The sequence below is a fragment of the Dysidea avara genome, chromosome 8 (genome assembly GCF_963678975.1).
Source record: "Dysidea avara chromosome 8, odDysAvar1.4, whole genome shotgun sequence".
Taxonomy (NCBI): Eukaryota; Metazoa; Porifera; class Demospongiae; order Dictyoceratida; family Dysideidae; genus Dysidea; species Dysidea avara.
The window spans coordinates 29,884,257-29,909,753 of NC_089279.1; the positions used below are offsets into that span (position 1 = coordinate 29,884,257).

General features: G+C 37.6%; 1 protein-coding gene and 2 long non-coding RNA genes across 3 annotated transcripts in view; 1 reads left to right on the forward strand and 2 right to left on the reverse strand.

The window, feature by feature from the left end:
• Positions 1-25,497, forward strand: part of LOC136263677 (uncharacterized) — a 41,692-nt gene that overhangs the window by 9,041 nt on the left and 7,154 nt on the right. The gene's annotated exons all lie outside the window — the stretch shown is intronic.
• The window catches only part of LOC136263676 (uncharacterized), a 42,470-nt gene that overhangs the window by 7,838 nt on the left and 9,135 nt on the right, over positions 1-25,497 (reverse strand). The gene's annotated exons all lie outside the window — the stretch shown is intronic.
• On the reverse strand, positions 604-23,738 carry LOC136263675 (uncharacterized). Its single transcript, XM_066058311.1, has 4 exons — positions 23,597-23,738; positions 13,675-13,902; positions 5,360-5,518; positions 604-840 (listed from the first exon to the last, which is right to left on the reverse strand). The coding sequence occupies exons 1-4, from the start codon at positions 23,675-23,677 to the stop codon at positions 697-699; spliced, it is 612 nt and encodes a 203-aa protein (XP_065914383.1). The 5' UTR covers positions 23,678-23,738; the 3' UTR covers positions 604-696.

Here is a 25,497-nt window from a genome sequence, read left to right on the forward strand (position 1 = left end):
TTCACAGAGAGTATATAAACTTGGCATGCTTGCACAATAATCTACAACCATATAATATAGCAGGCTTTTTGAGGGTTATTGACCCACCACATCTATGAAGTGAAACACAAGATTGGCCTAATTAACTGGTCTTGCAATATAACCAATATTTGTCAAAATTACAATAATATACATCACAATTCCAAGACTCCTGAAGCATAATTATAATTCATTAAACTGAATAATTGACTTTGGAGCAGAAACATAGCATAGACAGCATCACAGTTTTGGATAGCTATGACTGACATGATTTAATATTCAAGCTGACAATGGTGCACCAGTTTGGTAGCTTAGTGCAATTAGCCATCCTTTGATATTGTGTATATTATATCCATGGACTTCTGTCTGATAACATGATTTGGCAGCAGCAGAACTACAAACTGAGAAATGATGTACATGTAGCCAGGCTTAACTTTAAGACAATGAATGGTTTTGGAATTTAAAAAAGTCCATAGCAACACTTCCCTTGTAGATCAGATATTACACATCATTTTAGTAACCACATTTGTCAAATATAATTCTAGCCATAAAACCATTTGTGATCCCAAAGCTGCAGTACATAAATACACTGCATAAAAAATCTTTGCAAACAAAAAATATCCTAGTATATGCAGTAACTTTATAGCAAACAAAAATAGCATGTTCCATTTCTAAGCACTACTGAGTAGTATCATCCTTGTAATCAGATGGATCACTGGCATCTCCACTGGCAGTTCCACTGCCTTTCCTAGTGAGCAGTATCGTATGAATTACAATTCCTGCCAATACTCCAAATGCTATCATAGCAAAGAAGGAGAATGCCTAAAAATACACACCCATGGTATAATATCAGTTGCTATGTTTGTGATGCCACTATATATAGTGTGTATGTGTACGTGTATGTGTATTATGTACATGTATAATATGTACATGCATACATACATACACACATACAGTAGTAATATACATACATCATACAGTATGGTTCTACTCAGGGCCGCCCACAGGGGGGGGGGGGGGGGGAACTGGGGAATTTTTCCCCGGGCCCCAGCCTGAAAGGGGCCCCAGGAGGTCCCACAAAGGGCCCCTTGAATACCTGTTTAAAAGATCGATATACTCTAGTAGAGCAGTCAGATCTAAATACTCTAATAGAGTAGTCACAGTATTCTTCAGAGGAGCAGTGTAGCAAGCTTATAGATAAGGAGATATGGTTGGTGAGGGGTAGCTATTGTCGTTGTCAGCAGGTCATGACATTTTTTTTTTTTTTGTCTTCAACTTACAGCTTGGGTGAAGTTGTGATTCAGAATGGAAACCTCCTTGCCTCTGGGGCCCCACTTTAACTCTTTGCCCTGGGCCCCTTAATTTCTCTGGGCGGCCCTGGTTCTACTGTATATCACAGGTGAGGGCTTTTCTGGTAAAAATATCAAATATCATGAAATGAGCCACTTTAATAAATTCATGTGAAGATTCTAGCTCTACTAGGAGCATCATTTCCAAGCATCATGTCTACAGTGATACCAGGGTTGTATGAACTATGTAGTTGTCACCGATGGCTGTGAAGTTTCAAACATTTACAGTTAAGCCTGACATGGGTAATAACTGAATTGGTGAAAAAAAATCCTTAGCACCTTTCATGTAAAAAGGATTTGCACAGTGACACACTAATTCATCATAATTACTAAGCAACTCTATAGCTGTTGGCCATGTTTCAGTACAATGTTGTGACTATTCTCATCATTTATGATAGTCCATAGTGAAGCAAGATGATACCCATCTCATGATGCAACAGCAAAGAAGTTTGTGAATATTCATCGAAATTTACGGCCATTTATTCACAGAGCCAATGTTGAAGAATTCCATTTCAAACCTAGCCCTGCTTCCCAGTGTCACTATACCCAGTGCTAAGTGAATTAAAGTTACTACCTTTGTCCTGACTCAATGTGCGCCATAGAAGTTCTGTTATCTCAAAACATGGCCACTCTGTCAGCCCATGTTGTCGCACATTGCCATGCACTTGAATATTGGCAGTTGTGTGACACTTATTAGTCATGATGATTTCATAAGAACTATGTGCTATTATGTAGGAATGCACCAATACCATTTTTCCTACCAATCTGATACCAATATGTGTTAAGTGGAAATTGGCTGATACCTGACCGATACCGATACTTTGCCAAAGAGGTATTGTTTTCAAGAAACAGCCAGTATCTCCACTGTTTAATTACTTAAACTGCACTTGCTAACGTCTTTATAGCACTGCTTGAGGGTTTTGTGCCCATCACCAATAATGCATGGCATTAAATCACCATGTATGGCTTCAATAAATCTTGTTTCATGGCTTACTGCATGCACATTCAACTGTACTAACAATCATATTCACTGAGTAATTCATGGCTCTTAATAGTCCCATTACACACGATAGGAGACCCGATACTGTTATTGACAAGACTGTGTGTATAGTGTCTTGATATTTCAATTCCAGCAGATCCAAGAGAGTTGTCATCAAGGAGAATGAAAAGTCATTGACAAGATCTCTGAATTTAACTGGAACATGAGGACATTAATTCCGATTTTGATAGGTTCTCTTGGTTGTGTGCAAAGCAAAGCAATTCCAGCAATTCTGCAGGTCTATCGGTGCGACATCCTTGAACACATAATGTATTGCAGAAGTCAGTGCTGCTTCAACTCTCTGATTCAGGCTGAACATAGGTTGTCAAATCATGTTTACCAGCATTTGTTTTATTTTTTTTGCCGTGTTTTTTTTGCATATAACACTAGTAATAACAGGATGTGGGCACAGGTTACCCAAGACTAATAGATCAGTCATATAAATACTCTGATAACGCAGTCAAGTGTATCTGATAACAAATAGGGACCCACCGATTATGCTCATTATTTTACCTATTTAATATGCTATGCTGCACTGCTCAAAATTTTGCCTATTATGCTTAAATTAATGCTCAATATTTACCTATTATGCTCAAATTATGCTCAATATTTATACCTCAGTTCTCATGTTTTTCTAGTAAATTTGCACTTTATGGGAAAACAGTAAGTTGCTGAAGCATAGACTCTAAATCGCTACTTGTCAAAATCCATGTCACGGAAAAGATCAATATACTCTAATAGAACAGTCAGCTGTCTAATATTTTCTGACTGTTCTATTAGAGTATATCGATCTTTTTCTGTGATATGTATTCTGATAAGCAAGAAGAATTTATGGTAATGCACAAGTGTTCTGCCTATTATGCTAGCATTATGCTCAATGCTTTCAGGTACCTATTATGCTCATTATTATGCCAGCATAATCGGCGGGTCCCTAATAACAAAACTTACACTGAATTTGACAACATGCACGTACACTGGTAAAGTAAATTCTAGTTCATATTAGGAGACTCTGTATCCACATTGTTATTTGATCAGTTTTATGTGTGTATAGAAACAGAGCTCGAACTGTAAAATAACATGAAGGTACGTATACTGTAGAGCATAGAGGAGGGGGGTTGGCTAATTAGCTAGCACTTCAAGGACTATAAATCTCACCATCAGAGTTTAAAGTCAAGCACCAGTTTGATGTCTTGGATGCAAGTTGATATCTTAGTTTGCAACTAGCTATTATTATAGTATTATGCTGTCTCAAGGCTTTGAACAGCATTTGACCACAATTAGTCTTACTTCCATGCTGCAAACACATATATGATAGCTATGGGTCATTTTTACACATGCAGGAGGTTTCCAGACAATCTGTTGAAAACTATGATTAGCGTACACTAGAGCTGGGCAATGTTTCAATATATTGGCAATATCGCGATATTGAACTATATACACAATATATTGTATTGAAGTAAATTATAGAGCCATAATAACATCGTCTAAACAATATAATCATCAATATCGCCTATATCGCCTAATTACATCTGGCTAGTGGTTGTGTTTCCTGCATTTGCTATATACCTACAAGGAAAGGCAATTCGATTATGGGCAAATTCCAGCTGTCGTCTGGCACCATTTCACATTCTATGATATAATATGATACAATAATGTGTTATGTAATGTTACTAGTCTCACTGCTTGACAAATGTAATTATGCTCAATATTTAATCACATTATGAATATAAGCTTGTCAATATATCGAATAGCATTATTTTCAGTATTGCCCAGGACTAGAGTACACTTTATTTGACTGCTCTATTAGAGTAAATCAACCTGAAGGGAGGTCCTGCACTCCTACATATTACACTGGTGGGAGAGTATGAGATAGTTCTCCCTTATTCATTCTGTAGTTATTCAAGGTGATAACAACTACTGAAAACTCTATTTCATGAAGTTTACATTATACTTTATTGCTGTAACTTGGTAAGGCAAGCAACTAACAAGGTATAACTATTTCTAATAAAATTTTAATAGGGTATAAATATACCCTGAATTTGAGCTCGGTACTGAAACATTGACTGTACATATTTAGAATGCTCTATCTACAACAATCTTCATTATCACTGAAACAAATTCATTACTGGATTAATGTGCACAAATAGGTGAATAAAATATTGCAAATTTCAACAGGGGAATGGGGATTGCTGAAAAACCATTAAACAAGAAAAGATTGCTGGGCAGTAATGTAATCCACAAATCCCTATTTTAATGACTGGATCTGGGAAAATCGGCCTCATCAGCAGGTTAGATTTTTCACCATGAACACAAAGCTACATGAATATGCTATCAAATTTCACAATAAAATTAGCCAGCTTTGAGCGGTCTGCTTTTCCCAAGCCAAGCGGCGAGCTGTATGAGCAAACTTAGGCCTTGATGGAGACCTGGGGATGGCTGTATGTGACTATGCAGACCTGTGCTGTAAATTTCCTTTGATTTTTAGCCAGTTTAAATACCTGAATGACCCATAATCGGACCTAATTCATCCTTATACATTCCTGTTTAATTTGTAAACAACCTTTTGCCCTCCCCAAAATTCTTATCGGAGCTCAGAGATACATGAGTTAAGAACTATCTAAAATGGCAGGAAACTTAGTTGTTGGCTACTTGTACAGTGGATGCTCTGGAAGGTAGTGAATTGGTGTATAATGTGTGAAAAATTGGTATACACAGCTTTAACTATTGTTGAGCTACAACACACTAAATACTTAAACAGCATTTCTTGACAAAAAACAAGAAAACTTTCCCACAAATGATGAATGACTAAAATCTATGACAGAGAATCAAAATAGGGATTTGTGGTTTACATTACCACCTTTATTGTTTCATTGCTTTTTCAGCCACCCATATTTCACTTTTAGAATTTTCAATTTTTTATTCATCTGCCAGCTTTTACATCTGCTTAACTTACCGCAGATGCTCCTTCTGAATCTCTCACTCTCCTTGCATCACTACATACGTCAGTGTCACAGTCATCCAGGGCTTCATTGTCATTATCACTGGAATACACTGCACTAGCAACCCCTCCAGAAAAGAAGGATATTGCAAATACAACACTGATACCAGCATCCTGTAAATGCAGCATTTAGTGAATACATAATATACGTGTAGTTTAACATGCAGCATTTATGTATGTGGTGTAAATGTAACAGAAAATACTGCACTATACAGTACACGTAAAATCCATAAATAAATTTGACTCTTCTACTGCTTCCTACATACTTTGCATACAGGGACAGTTAGGGTCAGAATATTTCCTAGTTGTCTTTCAGCTTCTCTTCAATGCAAAAGTTGAATGCACAGTGCAGCCACTGTAAGTGACTGTGCCTCTTCTGATTATAGCAGCATGCTGTGCTGCCAAGAAAGCTGGTGTATCACACTGTGCATAATTGACAAATAGAGAGAAAGTACGGCTTCCACATGCATGCATAGCTCCATGGTCCCTTCTTGAAAGTACACAGATTAATTTTTTTTAGCTGCCCGACACATTCAACACCCCAAAATCATGTAGTATGATAGTACTGTATATTAGAGATCATGAAGGTTTGGGCTTTTCTGGCAAAAAATATAACCCTAAGACACAGCTTCACTCTAAAACCAACTTCACAATACCTTCATAGTGCTATGGCAGTATCAGTTAGGTATAACCAAGCCCAAAAGTACCTTCAGTGTGACTTGAAATACTTTCAATAGGTTGCTTTAAAATTAAAAATAATGATTAGTGGAATTTCCTGCCTGCCTGCCTGAATGATTGACTGATGCCTTCAGACAAGCATAACTTGATTGTTCAAAGTCGCTTCAGCCTGACAGGTGCCTTTTGGCATGTACAATGTACTCTTCGTACACTTACCTCTGTCCTCCTTTGTGTTCCATTTATTTTTACTGACAATGCAAATTTCAATTCATGGTGGTGGTGCATGATGGCTTCCCTATCTTTGTACAGCAGGTTTCTGTTGTAACTGGATTCAGTGGCAGATCTAGAGGGGTTTCTGGAGTTTCAACAGAAACCCCCTTTTAAAATTAATTTACCTCAGTGGCAGTCTAAATACATAAACATTGTTGCACTGACAATTTGTCATAGCAAACAACTATATACCACTATATTTCAGTAGCATGCATGCAGTTGCACTTAACTAACACCATTTATAGCTATTAAACCCTCAGCAACACTTCACGTTTCATCTCTCACTACATTAAAAACGATCGAGATACTCTAATAGAGCAGTCAAGTAACTACTCTAATAGAGCAGTCATGTAACTACTCTAATAGAGCAATCAAAGCTACAGCTTATAGTCACCATCTTTGCCCTATAGTTAGCTATATAACATCTATTTAAAGCATTGGATTTATTGCAATTGGTAACTAAAAAATAGCCTAAAATCTAATCTCAGAACTTCTAAAGTCTCAAAATTTTCCAGAGAAATGTCATCAGATGCCTTATTCAGCTATACCAACTTTCAGAAACCTCCTTTTAAAAATCCTAGATCCGCCACTGGGATTTATTACTTACACAACCTCCCTTGTTTCATTACTTTATTTCTTTGATTCCTAATCAAACTTAAATTCATAATCTTTCCTTGAACTTGTTTACACTAAGTTTAAATAAAATCATCTTGTGCATTCCTAAAATATGAACCCTCAAAGTGAGGCTTGATCTCTTCACTTTTTTCTATTCAAATTTTTTTGCATTTTTTCATACCAAATCTGGTGCAATCTGATAAACAGTAACGAATGAGACCGATTTCTTTTGTCGTGCCTGCAGGGTTTATAAAGCGCTTGTGGGAACAACAATGTGCATAGGTTAGCCATCATAGTTCAAACCTTTTGTGGTTAAAAGAGAAAATCAACTTGATGTGAAATCCCTGATGCAATTTCTGGACAACCTTTTTGACAATTTTTTTGTGCATCTTTTTGCTACTAACTGTTAAAGTATTTTGACCTTTGCAATTGGACCTTCATATCAAACTCTTAAACTGGACTCTGTTGTCAGCTAATTATCTTACTTTATTTCTATTCTGTAAATGAAAATTCTAGCTTAAACCTATGTATTTATAATTTCATACCTGTAGATCTACTAATGATGGAAAATTTAGAACATTCTATGTTCATTCCTTTAGAAATCTTTTTTTAGAAAATGTGCACTCTATTAGAGTATAAATATAGAACAAATTAGTCAATCATCATTGTGGCTGTACATAAGAACTGTATAAAAACAAGCTTCACAACCAGTTTATGGATGGCTTTCAGGTATTCAAAACACAAAATATGAAATTTATGAAAAACAGCTAATTTGTAAATAGGGCATGGCCTTCAAAAGTTTCAGCTGTGAAATAAAAGGTGGCGGCCAAGAAATGATATCATTGATTTTAATGCCAATTAGTTTTTAATAGTGCACAACCATTATCAAACGGTACGGTCGTACCATTAAGTAGGAATCCAGGTGAAATTTCGCGCCCTGCCCAAAATTCCGCTTTTAAAAATCATCCTAGAGATATCTTATGAGACGAAAATCACCTTTACGGAATACTACTAGTCTATGATATAATACGTAAAACAGCATTAAATACAACAAAATGCTTACCGGATACAGAATTTTAAAAAATTGCCAAAACATGGAATTTAGACTGACTGCCTGACTGACCACAGTCGCAAGCCTAGAGGCCAAATGAAGCAGTGCACGGCCACCATTTTATGCTACAATAACAATCTCACCAGTGGGATGTTCCTTTTGGGGTTCCAACGAGTGTGTACCCTCTGTGCCTTGTCTTTTCTTTTATCTTCAATCAGGCTACTTGTCTTCTTCTTCATCCAACAAAACCATATTGAGGTGTTAATTTTCCGTATCAACACTTTCTTTAAGCAGCATAATAGATGCTACAAGGTTATTTAAGGTGCTTAGACTATGCTACTGTACAGAGGAATAGATTATTATTTGTTTTTACTGTGCAGAAATCACAAATGATTATAACGCACAGATATAATTACTTAAGTTGTTACAAAAATTATCCAGGGAAGGGGAATTAACTATATATGGGGGGAGGGGGTTCCAAAGTTTAATCACAGAGGGGAAAAAGGAAAATTTATACAAGTCAATGTTTGTCGTCAGTTGCCTATAGTATCCTTTTCTTAATCGTGAATCATTAGGGGTGAAGTAACCTTTGGGGATATCAATAAGATCATTAATAATTTTATACATCATTATAAGTTTAGCTCTCTCTCTTCTTTGTTGTAAAGGAAGTAAGTTAAGTGTGCTTAGCATGCTAGTAACACTAGTGAGTTGAAAACTCATTTAGGCAAAATCTGGCCGCTCTTCTCTGTACTGCTTCAATTCTATTAATATTATTTAAGGTATGGGGATCCCATACAGATGATGCATATTCAAGCACTGGCCTGACCATACTTCAGCAGTTACAACATTTCACAGTGCTTGGACAGTGACGCAGGTTTCTGTAAATAAAGGCATTGATTTGGTTAGCTTTATTGGTGATTGTTTGGATATGGTCATTGAAGGTAAGCTTGTTGTTGATGGTGACCCCTAGATATTTGGCAGATGGAACTTCCTTAATGGGAGAATTTTCAATATAGAATGTGTGCAAGATAGGAATGTGTTGGTTTGTTACTCTCAGGAACTCACATTTCAGGATATTGAATGTCATCTTCCATTTGTTGGTCCATTGAGTAAGTAGCTAGGTCTAGGTCTAAACTAGGTCTAAGTTTGATCTTATTGTGGATGTAAAAAGGTAGGTCATTAATATAAATCAAAACAATAGAGGGGCAAGAACCATGCCCTGAGGTATACCAGAAAGAACCTGGGTGGTATCACTTTTGTGGTTATCTAGAATAATGCATTGTGATCTGTGACTCAGAAATGATTTTAGCCAAGATAGTAGATTATATTCCTACTGATATAATCTATGATGGAGGGTACTGTATGGGGGTACTGGTACTAGATAGCTTCACAATAGGTCACAAGATCACGCCCATTCTTCATTCTATGCATTATCGATCTATCGATTGAAACCACGATGACACACACCTTTGCACTAGCTATATTTCAGTGACCACACACCTTCAATTTGGAAGGCTGACTCGAGATACTCTAACACAGCAGTCACCCCAATAGAACAGTCACATGTTTATAGCTAGCTGTATGCCTTAACAAAAAACTAAACAAACTAGCACATTAAAAATTATAAATTAAAAGTAGGAATCCAAACAATAAAAAGTAGTGAAACAAGAGTAGAACGATGGTAGCTATTACAGCATAGCTTGGTGGGAAATTCCTACTTTGGCATTGAACTCAAAATAATGGCTGTATCATGCCAAAGTAGGGATTCCCACTGAGCTATGCTGTAATAGCTACCATCGTTCTTCTCTTGTTTCACTACTTTTTATCGCTTGGATTCATACTTTATTTTTAAGTTTATAATTTTTAAAATTGATTGGCATTAACAGCCATTTCTTAGCCACTGCCTTTTATTTCACAACTTTTTAAAGCTTAGATGTTTTGCATGAGTCATAATAAAGTAAAACATTAAAAAATTCAGCTAGTTAATTTGCTGACTGTTTCCCAACTCCAATAAGGGCAGCTGCTTTACCCAAGCTAAGTCATAGTCATTATCAACCCCAGTGGTAGGAGATCCAGACATTGGCAAATTCTATGATAACTACAACACAGCAGCATATAATCTAGCTAGCTAATTGCATATAAATCTATTCATAGAAATTGATAACCCTCAACAATTTTACTGAACTCACAAGAACATTTTTATTAATGTCTGTACTGAGTGCGCATTACCCTGACCACACCAGCTAAACTGTCTGGTCAATAATCATGAAATGAATAAATTTCACAAGTGAATCTGTCCTTTAGAAGCCTTCTGTCCTTTAGAAGCCTAAAAGTTCCAACATTTATAAAAAGTGAAAATTGCTTAAACAACTAAGACAAATAGCAGTGTGGTGTGCAGTGTGGCAGAGTAGCACTACACTGTGGGGATATGCATGAAAAAAGAAAATGTGATTTTCACTCATATTATGTAACCATGCTCCCTTCTTGCATTTGAATCATTTTTGCACTACAAACACATACCAAATTTACACAAGATTGCCTATGCAATAGTGAAACACGAGACATAAAAGTTTGGGTTAATTTCTTGTAATAATTTTTTCTTCATTTAGGGACTTAAATTATTCTTTTTGCACACTTAACAAATAATGAAAATCATAGCTCTATTTTCTTGAAAACTTTGGTGCACTTCAAGAAAGCATCACATACTTTAGTGCAAACATGATTAATAGTCATAGAGTTACGAACAAGCATTTGCATTAATGAAAAGGCTGACATAGGGTAAACTATACACATAGCCCAAGACATCCGAGAAGCCATGGACTCAGTTATCCCCAGACAGTATTTTCCTAATAACACAACAGCCAGTCAACCTCACCAACTCTATGTGTTTGTTGATGCTATTCCTCTAACTTGTGGAGCAGTGGCTTTCCTTTGTAGGGAAAGTGACATATCCTTTGTGATGGCAAAATCCAGAGTTGTATCTCTAAAACAGCTCACATCACCCAGGTTGGAGCTCATGGGTGCTCTCACAGCTGCCAAATTGTATAAGGAATAATGTATTTGTTGCTTATTGTGTTAGACAGATTCTTGCTGTCACTGGAGCACATTCTTGGAGATTTTGCCCAACAGAAGACAACCGAGCCAATTTGTTAACAAGAGCATCACTTCCTCACAGCTCAAGTACAGTCATCTACATTGTGGAACAATGCCATCTCACACCAGTAGGCTTACCTGGAAGTTTTCTCCTACCATTGAACTACAAGCACTGGCCATTGCTGCAATGGCTTCCTAGCCAGTGTCACCAGATTCTACAGGTATACAATGTGTCATCGATATGTCACACTATAGCATACTCTCAAAGCTGTTGTCAGTTACAGTCTGCACATTCCGGTTTAGTATCAATCGTTGGAAACAACGCCAGGACAGACTCACAGGCCCCTTAGCACCAGTAGAATTACTTAGTGCTGAAGTCAAGCAGTATCAGCTTGAAGTCTACAATAGTGAACTCTCCAATTTTACTTCCAAATCACCATCCCAGAAGTAAACAACCCTAATCTGACAGTTGTGTCCTTTTTGTCTGATTGCTCTTCTGAGTTCAGCTACCAAGTTTCCCCTACTACTATACTACCGAAACATATGTTTACTTAACTGGTGATCCTGAAGGCACACATACAATTATTTTATGCTGAGACTAATGCCATATTGACTGTGATACGATAGAAGTTCTGTATTCCAACCAGTAGACAATGTGTGAAGTCACTTCTCTGCATTTCGTAGACATATGGAAAAACCCTATACCATTGCTGATCTTCCACCTTATCTGATACCAGAACACGTGACTGTGAACCATTCTCTGTTACAGGCATTGATATCATGGGAGCAATGTATGTGCATTAGTCCCACACTGAAATAAGATATACATTTGCCTGTTCACGTGTGCCACTACTCAGGCAATCCATCTAGAAATTGTAACAGACCTATATATCAGTGGAGACCTTTCTGCTAGCTTTCAGGCACTTTGTCAACGATAGATCCTTGCCACAAGTACTAGTCTCAGACAATGCTTCAACATAACAAATTTCTGATGAGCTACAACATCTTCTACAGTCTGATCTCCTCACAGAGATGCTATATAGGACAGTGTGGTGTTCAGTAACTTCAGAGACAGTTTATACCCAAGCATGTGCCTTGGTATGGCGAGTGGTGGGAATGTCTCATTGGACTCACGAAGATGGCACTGAAGATGGCATTGAAGATGACACTGAAGATGGTACTGATGAAGGTCCACAGGAAATCTAGAGTAACACTAACAATTTTAAGGACACTAGTGATGGAAGTGGAAGTTTTCCTGATGATAGGCCTCTCAAGACATTGATGATCTGGAAACACTAACTCCAGCATGGCCGTTGTATAATATTACTGCCACTTGAAGCAATCAAGAAACAAGAACTGAATAACCGTAACTTGACTGATGTGACTTGAAAGGCACAGTTACAAGCTTTTCTCCTCAGCCATTTAAATCTGGTTGAAGACATGAATATCTCAGGGAATACAGAACCTCAGGAAACAACATCCAAAAGATCAAGTCGGGTGACGTAGTCTTGTTGCATGACAACACTCCAGGGATCACATGGAAACTGGCAGTCATCAAGGAACTGGTAAAGGAAAAGGATGGTCTAGTGCATGCTGCCAACATCCGCACAGCAATACAAACATCCCATTGCTAGACTAATCCCATTGGGAATGTCTTCAGAAGTAATGTAAATTGATCACAAGATAGCTTTACCAGACCAAAGGAATAGTACCCTGTACAAGGCAGCAGAAGATTCTAAAGGGACAGGCCAACCAAAACATACAGCAGCACAGAAAGCAAGTGTCATGATCACTGAGCTTGGTGTCCCCCAGGAAGATGTTATGTTATGCAATGTAAACTTAGGCCTATTTTATATTTTAGTATTTGATATCATTACAGATATCACCCATTAGAGTATCACGAGTTAAGGAGGGTGTGTGTTATTATTGCATATTTTCATTGTGCTATACACTACATACAGCTAGACCAATAATAAGGGGTGTGTCATCGTGATCAAGTAAATAGATTGTTGATCATTATTAATCAATCAATAGGCGTGGTATTGAACCTACTGTGTATCTACCAAGCAATAACACTTAAATACGTTTGCAGCATCTAAATATGTTGTCAAGAAAAGTGTTGATAGAGACAATTAACAGTTTCATTGCATGAAGAAGAACGAGAGCAACCTAAAAGAAAAGACAAGGTTCAGTAGGCACACACTTGTCAAAATCCCAAAAGGCACATTTCACTGGTGTGTTTGTTATTGTGGTGTAAACTGGTGGCCATGCGCTGCTTCCCTTGGCCTCTAGCCTTGCAACTGTGGTCACGCAGGCAGGCGGGCAGGCTGGCGGGCGGGCGGGCAGGCAGGCAGTAGAAAACTGGTTTTTGGGTGATTTTTTTGGCCTAAAAGACCCAAACCTCTGTGATCCAGTACTACCACACTAGAGACTATGACAGATTTGTGAATATGTTTGTAACATGTGTCATCCTGTATTGTTGCATCATACAACATAGCTATTGCAGCAGTAATACAGTAGTAAGCATTAATTACTACAAACATTACTACATTATAGAACTTACAACACAGCCAGCGATAACAAACAACGTAGATTGATTGAAAATCTCCAAATTAAGGAAACGAAGAGTTGCTACAACTGGCTCATAGATCATTCCCATTACTGACACAAATACTAGCCAGCCAGCAGCAGATTTATATTTGTTGTCGACTTCTGCCCTAGGTGCATCCTCAATATCTGCAATAGCTGACAGTGTAACTGCAGCACATATCATTACTATGAAGCACAACACCTGCAGGAATATCAACATAGTTAAGCTCATGCATACATACATGATATATAATATAAATCTAATCCAAAACAGCCAAGCTGTACACAAAAGAGTGCGTCCCTCAGAAAGGCTATGGTGAAAAAAGATGTGAAATCCAAGGTGGCGGCCAAGAAATGGCTGTGATGGTAGGTTAATAGTAAAAATTTTAATAACTACAATTCAGGTGAATTTGGTGCCACTTGGTCTTGGCACAAAATTCACCTGGATTGTCATTATTAAAATTTTTACCATTAACCTACCATCACAGCCATTTCTTGGCCGCCACCTTGGATTTCACATCTTTTTTCACCATAGCCTTTCTGAGGACCGCACTCTTTTTTTACAACTTGGCTGTTTTGGATTAGATTTCACTTCTTTTTGTATTTGTATACCCCAAAGCTGGCCTATGGCCTGCTTTAGGGCTTTTTAACCTATCATTCTTTTCTTTACTACAGGCCTAGGAAGAAGAAAAGATGAAGCAGGGTGATTTCTTTGTAGCTGAACTCTCTACAAGGTAATCCTTCTAGCTGATCTCTCTACCAGATGACTTGTTTGTAGCTGAACTCTCTACAAGGTAACTTCTTCTAGCTGATCTTTCTACAGGGTGATTTGTTTGTAGTTGAATTCCCTACAGGGAAATTTGTTTGCAGCTGAACTCTCTATATGGTAGTTTCTTTGTAGCTGAACTCTCTACAATGTAATTCTTCTAGCTAAACTCTCTACAGGGTGACTTGTTTCTAGCCGATCTCTCTACAGGGTGACTTCTTTCTAGCTGAACTCTTTACAGGTGATTTGTTTGCAGCTGAATTCTCTTACATGGTGGTTTCTTTGTAGCTGAACTCTCTACAAGGTGACTTCTTCTAGCTGATCTCTCTACAGGATGACTTGTTTCTAACTGAACTCTCTACAGGGTGATCTGTTCATAGTGGAACTTTCTACTGGGGGATTTGTTTGCAGCTGAACTCTCTACACGATGGTTTCTTTGTAACTGAACTCTCTACAAGGTAACTTCTTCTAGCTGATCTCTCTACAGGGCAATTTGTTTGTAGCTGAATTCTCTACAGGATGATTTGTTTGCAGCTGAACTCTCTACATGATGGTTTCTTTGTAGCTGAATTCTCTATCAGGTACCTTCTTCTAGCTGATCTGACTACAGGATGACTTGTTTGTAGCTGAACTCCCTACAAAATAACTTGCAATGTAATATAATTCTATAATGGAGTAAATTATGAACGTAGCTGAATGCTCTATTAGGGTGACTGTTCTATTAGAGTATCTCGATCTCGCATGTGCTACACGTAGTTGGCTTTGGAATCGTAACTCAGTGGTTTGTAATCCGATTCTTTTGTACTTCTGCAAGGACTTTCTATGTTAATTATTCCAGCTACACACCGATTTTCAGCTCACTGCTCTAAGCGGTTTGCCTAGTAGGCGTGAAAACTTATAGTTTTTTATTCATAAAAATCGATTGCATAATTTTGACACAGGTTGGGTTTTGTGTCATATCTCGATGGCCTTTAACTGGATTCCTTTCAAACCACAATAAGGCACTCCTACGATAGTTACTCCATCTACATAGCAATTTTCAGCTCATTCCTTCGAGCGGTTTACCCTGTAGACATGACAGACCTTCGACCTAATTTTACGCAAATAATCGGTCATAACTCCATGAATGTTCATCAGATTCCTACCAATCTTGGTACTGAGATTCACCTTAATGAACCCTTTAAGTGTGCTAAATTTCAGCCCGATTGGAGTACGCATTCGCGTTTTATGGCGGATTTTGCAAAGTGTGCGAAAAGAAGTAGAAGAAAAAAAAACGAAGAAAAAAACCCCAAACTTTGGCTGCTCGTATCTCGGAAATGGCTGGAGCGATTTTCTTCAAATGTGGAATGTGGACTCCCCTACCTAGCCGGCACTTCGGTAGCAACATTGGCTTCAATCGGATAAGGAATCACGGAGCTACAAAGGTGTGAAAATTGCATTTACTTTCTTCCTGTAAATATACTCACGGTGCGGCGCGCCGGCTTCTTGGGCCGCACGACACACTACCATGTGTCTTGATACAGTTTTGCTGGTATGACATTGATAACCCTTTTAAAGTATGGCCTATTCTCAAATCTGGCCTATGTGATAGCGCCAGCTTTGGGGCTTAGAAAGAAAAAGTGTGCTATTGTATTGTCAATGTGTGAACAACTTTCCCAAAAGAAAACTCTTGTTTTGAGTATGAACTATTGAGCACTCATCAGGGGTGGATTAGAATTTCAGAAAGGGGGTGCTAACCGCAGATTGGCTGGCTAAGAAAAGCAACGGCCAGTTGATACAACTAGCTATGCAACATAGTACAGTGTGCAGAGCACACTCAGCATGCAAAGGCTCTATCTAGGGATCTGGGGGCATGCTCCCACAGGAAAAATTTGCAAATTTAGCCTAAATTTGGTAATACTTTTGACTGAAAGATGATGTCATATTGTGAGTCACCTAAGTGTAATAATGATGAAATGACACCAACAGTTGTAATACTAGTTGTCACATAATGGACACAGCCAGTAACTAAAAATCTATCTTAAAGAACAGGAAGGGAAAAGATATGGATATCAGCTACACATGATCAATACTAAACAAAGTTGCTATTAATTTGTGTTTGAAATGCTTTAGCTGACTTAATTTAGCAGTACATGCACTAAATTTTGCAATTTTGGAGTTTTTGCTCAATTTAATACCCGTATGATTAATTGATTACACCAATTCATGAGTTAATAAATTTTGCATGTGATAAATTCATAAATATATAAATTTTTGCTACAATAAATAGGCTGAAGGTATACATGTAGTATGCTTTACAGTCTCGTGTCTTAAACTATAATGTTCAAACAGTTACAATGCATGAAAGAGAGGGCTTGAGAGGGCAAGCATACACTTACCAGTGTGTAGAATACATATGCATAAATGTTTCCAACTAAGGGGGTCTGGGGTCTGGGGTCATGCTCCGTGTGGAAAATGGCTATCACAAGATCGAATCTGGAATATATTTCAATTGTACTGAATGATTGTGGATACAAGATGGATGATTTAGTTGTACACAATTTTCGTTGAAAAAGAGAACTACATACACTTTTAAATCTTTTGAGCTTATAAAGTTGAACTTCAAGGAGTTTGGGAGCGCAAACTCCAGAAGCGGTATGATATTTATAGTTTGCTAGCTTAAATTGATGCTAAAATAGGTCAATGCAGCATGGAACTTTGGTGCTGTTTAACTGATAAAGCATATAAAAATAAAAAGAAACAACTTTCAGATGCTGCAGCATTGTTAACTTTATATATGCTAAGAAATTCACTATAATTACTGTTCTACTTACAAGAGGAAGCAAGTATCAAGTTTGTAGCAACAACTAAAATGCCCATGCACTATATATTAAACTGTTTGACAGAAGTTGTTTTCAGAAAGTGATCAGTATTTATTTTAGGGCTGTACCGATTTCTAGTATCAGTATCGGGTTGATACTGCTGTTTTCGTGAAGTATCGAAATCAGCCATTATATTGTTGCAGATACCAATTCTTATCATGTGCGAGAATAAAATAACGTTAGTTTGTACTTGCTCATTTTAGTAGCATAGTGGACCCTAAAACCATCAAGTATAACACTAATAGCTAACTACCAGCAAAATTACTGATCTATGCTGAAATCTACATGTGAAAACACTTTACTGAGTAAAAGATCAATATACTCTAATAGAACAGTCAATAACTCTAATAGAGCAATCAGGTAGAAATTACTGTTTTAGTATTAGAATATTTAGTGTTTTTGTAAGCACCATTATTATATTATCTACACTTTTCAAGAAGAATACTGGAATATCCACTGGTTTGCATTTCAGTGACTTCCTTCTTTGTGAATCTTGATCGGCTATATAAACACGAACCATACTGAAAATGTGTACAAGAATACCATGAAGTGCACTATATAATAAATGTGTACAATATGAAGTAGCTACTTTAAGGTACTTGGTATTGGTACTTGTACTTGCAGATACTTCCCAGCTGAGTACTTGGTATTTGAAGTATCGGTAAAAAGTGGAATCGGTGCAGCCCTAACCCTAACTATATTTATTTAACACTTTACAGCACAAGTGCTGTAGAACTCCTGGTCCTATAGCCTGCTTAAAGTTGTTACAGTATTATGGCAGGATGTTTGGAGCAATAGTAAGATAGCAGTGCACAGGTCAAGAAGACACACTGATAACTTCTTGAAATTATAGATGTTTTATTAGAGTAGTTGACTGTTCTATTAGAGTATTTCAATTTTTAGCAGCTTTTAGGTTAAATCTTACACCAAAAGTATAATATTGAACCTCTCTTAGTACTTCTAAGAGATTAGCCATTCTCTTTCTCTTTCCATCCTTTTATTTCCCATGCATACATATAAGATATGTGACCAGGTTTTACAGAACCAATCCAAATCACACATCAGGCAAAATCAAACTAACACCACCAGTGGATAGCTACACTATCGTACTACAAGTTTTGACCCTCAGCACTACTCAAACTACACGAGGCTGGTTTTTACACACGTCTTGTCTGGGTGGTGTGGAGTGCTCAAATGGCGGTTTCAGGCCTTGTGAAGGACCTGGCTTGGCAAGAATCAGTGGTTTACTGGTGGACAGCCTTATAATGTTGGCCAGACGTGTTCCCTGTTGATTTTGCTACATATCAGCCACTAAGGAGTCAGCACAGCCCTGTAATCTCGTGTTTGGACTCCAATCATGGTCTGCCTCCATTTTGAGGTCTATCTCTTGCCCTCCCCGCCACCCCCCAGCCTACACCTCTTTGTGAGCACTCGTGATACTACTTCGCTCGTCCAACTGCTCATCTTATTTGGTGGGAAACTGTACAAGCAGCTACAAGTACTGGAAGTGGCTTGAAAGGTAACAGATTGATGCATCTTTTGTGTAATTTCATATACCGTGCTTGCTATCCTTGGAGAGTTATGCTGGCTTCAATTCTTTAAAACCGTTTATCTCGAAACTTCTAATGTGCGATTTGGATCGTTTTTCCAATATCCAGTCACATATATGCAACTGCTTTTGTACTGCAACTTCTAGAAGCTTCCTAGATTGCACATAGTAAACTTTTGGAGGGGGGTGCTCTGAATTGTCAAACATTTTTTTCCAAGGCAGTTGCCTCAATGGTAGCTATGCCACTGAATACTAAACATAGAGTTGTGAGTTATAAGCTGAAATTTGTTTAATGTGGTTTCCAGTGTAAAATGAAGGACTAGTTTCGATTTAAGTAGTTTGTAAGGAATTTCACGTGGTTATAAAATGGTATAGGGTAGCAGAATTCTGTTTGGTGGTTTGTGATGAAGAAAAAGGGAAGCACTTTGAATATAAGTAGCATATGGATTCAATTTACATATTGTGTGGGTATAAGAAACAGTACCAAAATTGCATGTTGTGTATGGCTTCAAATAGCCACGAGCACCCTTAACATGAGTTCATGGGAACAGTGACTGGGACTGGGTCTGGGAAAACCAATCTTATCACCTGTGACAGCAGACTCAATTTTTCACTAAGAACACAGAGCTACATGAATAAGCTATAATTATGAACTATCATCCCTATGCCTTCCTCTTTAATTTTTAAAAACAGCTTCTTACCCTCCTCCCACACCATTTGGAGCTCACCTGGCACAGTCAACATTGAGTTATATAAAAACTATACATAAATTTTAAAATGGTGGTAAACTTAACTACTTGTACAGTGGATGTTCTTGAAGGTAAAGAATTGGTGTAAAACGCACAAAAATTTGGTACACTTAGCTTCAAGCTACAACACACTGAATACTTAAAACTGGTATTTCTTGATACTTTTAAATAGACAATTAGACTGGTTTTCTCAGACTTATTCACTGTAGAGTAACTCACCTAATATCGGACGGGCTCCAAAATCGGACATGATTACTCGAGCTACAACAGGAATTTTTTTGCACAACTTATATATCTTTAGATAGTTCAAGGCTGTGGGACTACTTTGGACACCAAGTATCAGCTTTCTTGGCTTCTTTGTCTGGTAGCAGCAGCCCTAGATCATTTCCGATTAATACATATATTCCAGAAAAGAAGTCGATTCACGGACATCCAGTTTACAAATCACACTTGCATTCAATCAACAGTTTTATATGTTCACCTTGTAGATCAACTCATCTATTTTCTAAATGTCCTCAGTTTATTTAATCAAATCCTTTAAATCATGAATTACAAATCAAATAAAATGAGACATCACTGGAGTAATAATCGAAGAATAAATTTAAGTATACGGAGAAATTTGATTAAGTACAGGTACATATTGTTTGAGGTAAGTTTATGGAAAATATGTACCATATACTTTTACAAACACCGTATACTTCCATACACCATGAATTTTTAAACCAGGCGTGCCTGGTTTACTGAAATTGTTTTTGGGAAAGTGTGTGTGTGTACCTACCTATCTACCTATGCTTGTCCGACCTACGTGAGCAAAATCATGAAATGGTAAACGCAGCTTGCATGTAAGAAGTAAAAGCGAAATGAAGTCTGTATTACACTTCCGCACAGGTAAACTTTGCTCTGGGGTGGTTTCTTCTCAGTGGTCTAAAAAACAGGCATGGCAGCGTCAAGGCTTTCTCTAAATAATTTACGTTAGAAAACACAATAGACACACTATGCAACAGTTGAGAAGATACTTCTGTGAGTAATTTGCTGTTTAAAGCGGTGTTTTATAATTACGCTTCCTTAGCAATGCATAGCAATATAATTACTGAATTATAAAATAATTCATGAATTATGAAATACACTAAATTACAGTATTTACAAATCTAATTATCTAGCTGAATTAATAATAACAATAGCAACTACAATTATATACATGGTTGATTATTTGCTTATTTAGCTAGAATGGGATAGTATTAACTGCATGGGCACCTGGTTTTTAGAAGTAGCATTATATACATCAACTCGTTACTCCAGTGAAATCTCATTTTATTTGATTTGTAATTCGTGATTTAAAGAATTTGATTAAAAAAATGGGGATATTTAGAAAGTATTGAGTTGATCTACAAGGTGAACATATAAAACTATTCATTGAATGTAAGTGTGATTTGTAAACTGTGGGTGTCCGTGAATCAACTTTCCTTCCGGAATATATGTATTAATCAGAAATTACTTTGCAGGGCTGCTGCCACTAGGCTAAGAAGCTGAGAAAGCTGATACTTGGTGTTCAAAGTCCTACAACCTTGAACTACCTGAAGACACACAAGTTGTTCAAAAATTCCTGTTGTAGCTCGAGTAATCGTGTCCGATTTGGAGCCTGTCCGATATTAGGTGAGTTACTCTATATAGATCATTTGAAAATGACAAATAAACCTTTGCAAGGCCGAGCTTCATTTTGCGGCCGGTGGGTGGTTGTTATTTAAACATTACAGCTACATTACAGCTGGTAACCTAGCTGGTAGCAAAAAGTACTAAAACAAACCCATTAGCTAATACAATATTTGCAAACCCATGAGGAGGAATAGCTACCCATAAAAATGTAACAGCTATCCGTATCCATAGCTATTCATGAGCTATCAATATAGATGGATTTAACGAGAAGTTGTGCCACTATATTACATCATTTTTACATAATGCAATCTGAATTTATGTAGGGTAAAAAAATTGGTAAAATCCATGTAGGCAAACATTTCAAAGTATTTCTGCACTCTGTATCAATTAATCACTACCTAAAATATAAACCATGTAGCTGTACTTTATCAATCCTCAGGCTTTGCTGAAAACAAATAATGGGATGATTTTTTCGTACAGGTGACTTATGAAGCCAAAATTTAAACCACTTCCCAAAACTTACTTGAAAAGGTAACCGATCATTCCATGCCCCTACAGGTTTATTGATGGTTTTAGTCCTCAATCTACCAACTTTTATTGCAGTTTGATGGTAGACATTGCATTAATTTTGCCCTACACGCATGTCACACATTTTATGACCACACCTCTTTGTTAAACCATGCGGGTGGAAATTTAGTATATATTGAATGACTATACCAGCAACTATAAATCTCGATTACTTGAGCTCAAAGTTTTGCCTTTAATGTATGTTTTGGACATCTGTGACATGATGTTTTAAATCAAAAGCCTAAAAGCCCCTACCAATGCATTTAATATCACTAAATATGTTAAATTTACTACAGGAAACACACGATTAGGTTCTAGCTATAAACTACAACATGTAAGAAGTACCAATGTTTCCAACTTCTATTTCAGCAGACTCCCTTGTATATGGAATGTTTTATCGATAATAAATTACAATCTTAACCTACCTATCAAGTACAAACTTTCTTTGGAATCATTTTGAACAGAATTTTGATCCTGACAACATACGCACCTTTTCTTTTGTTTGTCCGTGGTAATTGTAACAAGCCCCCCAAATCCCCAACTTCGATCCCCAGTAACCCCTGCTTTACTGAGCTTTATATGACTGAGATAAGTAACAATAACTAATCTCTCACTCCTGGCCGCACTGGCACTGGATGCCAGTCAGTGGCGTAACTAGACTTGCACTGACACCAGGGCTCAGTGCAATGTTGCATTCACAAGTAACCACTCTGCATTATCGAAACGATAATTATTTCTAGAGGCGCTTATGCAGCTAACCTGTCAGTTTGAAGTGATTTCACAATAACAAAGGGTAGTCACTTCAATACCGTCTGTTGAAACACTTACGACCGGGATCAAGATTTAATCAAGCGATCAAGGGGCTTCTGTAAATGAATCAAGCGATCAATACGTCCGCAAAAGTGACGATCAAGACCCTTCAAAGCTAACTTTAGCAACACGATAATTTACTAGTATTTTACGGTAGACTATCAAGAATCAAGGCACTTTTACAAGTGTAATCAAGCGATCAAGGCGAAATTTCGATGATCAAAATTCTTGATCCCGGTCGCAAGTGTATTAGCTAACTGGCGGTATGGAAGTGACTACCCCTTGTGAAAGGTAATATAGCTGTTTCGCTGCCAAAAATGTGCGCTGTTGTCAAGGTCTCGATCGATTATTTGGTGAAGTTGTCTTTTCTACTACTCTATTGCTAATTCCCCCCAGGCCCCGGTTAGTTACGCCACTGATGCCAGTGGACCTTCAGCATACACTAGATATTAACAACTACTAGTAATTATACTTGTTGTATTTATGCTGTAAAACAAATAATAAATAAACAACTTTTTGCCATAGATATCGTAGAGACAAGTACCCGGGGATTGGATTCATCCGGTTTTTCGTGCCGGGTAATTTTTACTGGAAGTATCATAGTTTACGCAGAAGACTAGTTCTACTCTTGCGACTACATTAATACATTGGGCTTCCGTGCTTAAGTTTGTTTTCTCCAATAATGGTGCCTACGATTCAGGCAGTCCTGCGCATCGAGAGAGACACACCCACAAACCAATTAAGCTCTGCGCCTAAATGATCACCCCCTTTCGCGTGGAAGGCTTACCAAAAAAGTAGATGCTCTCGTATATCATGTATTGTGAGCGGAATATGTTACTATCCCGCCTTTCTAGAAGGGGGTAACGGCGAAGTCAATTGGCTCACGTGCCCATTCCGGGCACTTGTCTGTATATCTATGGTTTGACTGTATTTTAACATACCGTGCACCCTACGCGCAATGCTATTTCCACTATTCCATACCAGGTCTTCAGGACAGCGATACTAGGGTTAATAAACGCCATTTTTTTCTCCACTCTATTTCTCACAACTGAGCTCACACACAGCACATGATTAACCGGAAAACGAAACAACGCCCCTTTAGCGCAACCACGGGAACGCCCAATAACCACACCAGCTACTCAGTTACGTAAAAGCAAACTCTGTTGCTATGAAACAATAGGAACCAATAGCTACCATAGATAATATCTATGTTTATACTGACTTTCGCAGCTCTGGCAGAGGTCACGTTGTTCATCAACTCATCTACTTTCTAGTTTTATTCATTAAATCGCATACACATCGAAAATAGAGGAGATAAAAGAGCAAAGGGGTTCACTCCACAACCCAGTAAGACTAACGCATGACTAAATTGTAATTCTAAACTCAAAATTTATATGATTTTAACGCACGTAGTATTTGTAACAAGCCTAAGGAACTACAAGCAATAGTTCATGGATCATCAGTCATAGGCGGTGGAGACGGGGGGGCCATGGCCCCCCACTTTTATAGGACACTGTTTGCAAGAAAAGATCGAGATACTGTCAGGATCTGGATACTCCAATAGAGCAGTCACAGTATTCAGAGAAGCAGTGTAGCAATTACTTAGCTACGTATGTGTAGTTATAAATAAGGAGATATAATAATAATTATTGGTGGAGAGCAGCTATTGTCAGTAGGCTGTGACCTTTTTTTTTTTTTTTTTTTGGTCTTCAACATACAGCTGGCCTGGCCCCCTCACTCTTTGGCCTGTTCCACCGCCCCTGGATCATCTACTGACATTATAGGTATTACAGTCTGATACAGAGACTTGGCTAGCTATCATCTGACTACTGGGATAATGAAATTTTACCAGTGGGCTATACCATCTATCAAAGGGATAGAAATTCTCGTGGAGGTGGTGTTTTGTTAGCTGTTAAGAATGACATATCTAGTAAAATGCTTGATACATTATCTGACATTGAAGGAATAACTGTACAAATAAACCACACGAATCCGATTATTATTAGTGTTATATGCCACTCCTCAATCATCTATATGCTATTTCAACAGCTGCTGCAAACATTTATCCAACTTATCTGACACCTGTCTTCTCACTATTGTTGTGGGTGACTTCAATCTCCCTGACATTAACTGGGAAACACTATCAGGAGGTACCACTATTTCCAGTCAATTTTGTGAGCAAGTTTTGATTTAAACATGAACCAGTTAATTGATTAACCAACACATATACAGGGAAATATACTTGACCTGGTACTAACCAATGCAGAACATTTAGTACATTCTCTTTTCAGTTGACACTTCTAAACCATTAATACATAATGACCATTATGCAATCACATTTGAGGTGTGTACCTCTTCGAAGCCTGGGGAGAATAGAGTAGGCTTACAATACACATACACTTTGCCAAAGGAAACTACATCTAGATGTGTGCTTACTTATTAGATACTAACTTTTCCTACCTTAACTCTCTAGATGTAGAACAGAACTGTCATGGCTCGCAATTAAGAGCACTATTTTAGGTGCCATTGATTATTTGTTCCCAAAACCAAAACAGCTATGCATAACACCCAACCTGTCTGGTTTAATAATACTATAAGACATCAAATAAAATGTCTAAGAACTTTGAGAAGAAAAACTAAGCAGCGGTTCAACCTGGATAAATTGAAGCACTTACAAGAGGCTGAAGACAAGCTCCAGAGTTCCATTATGACGGCTTGAGTTAACTATGAAAATGAGCTGATAAATGATTTTTCAAAGTGGAAAAACTGCTTGATATATCGATACATTTGTAACACCACAAAAAACAAGATCCATACCTGAATTGCTGTATTTCAACATTCA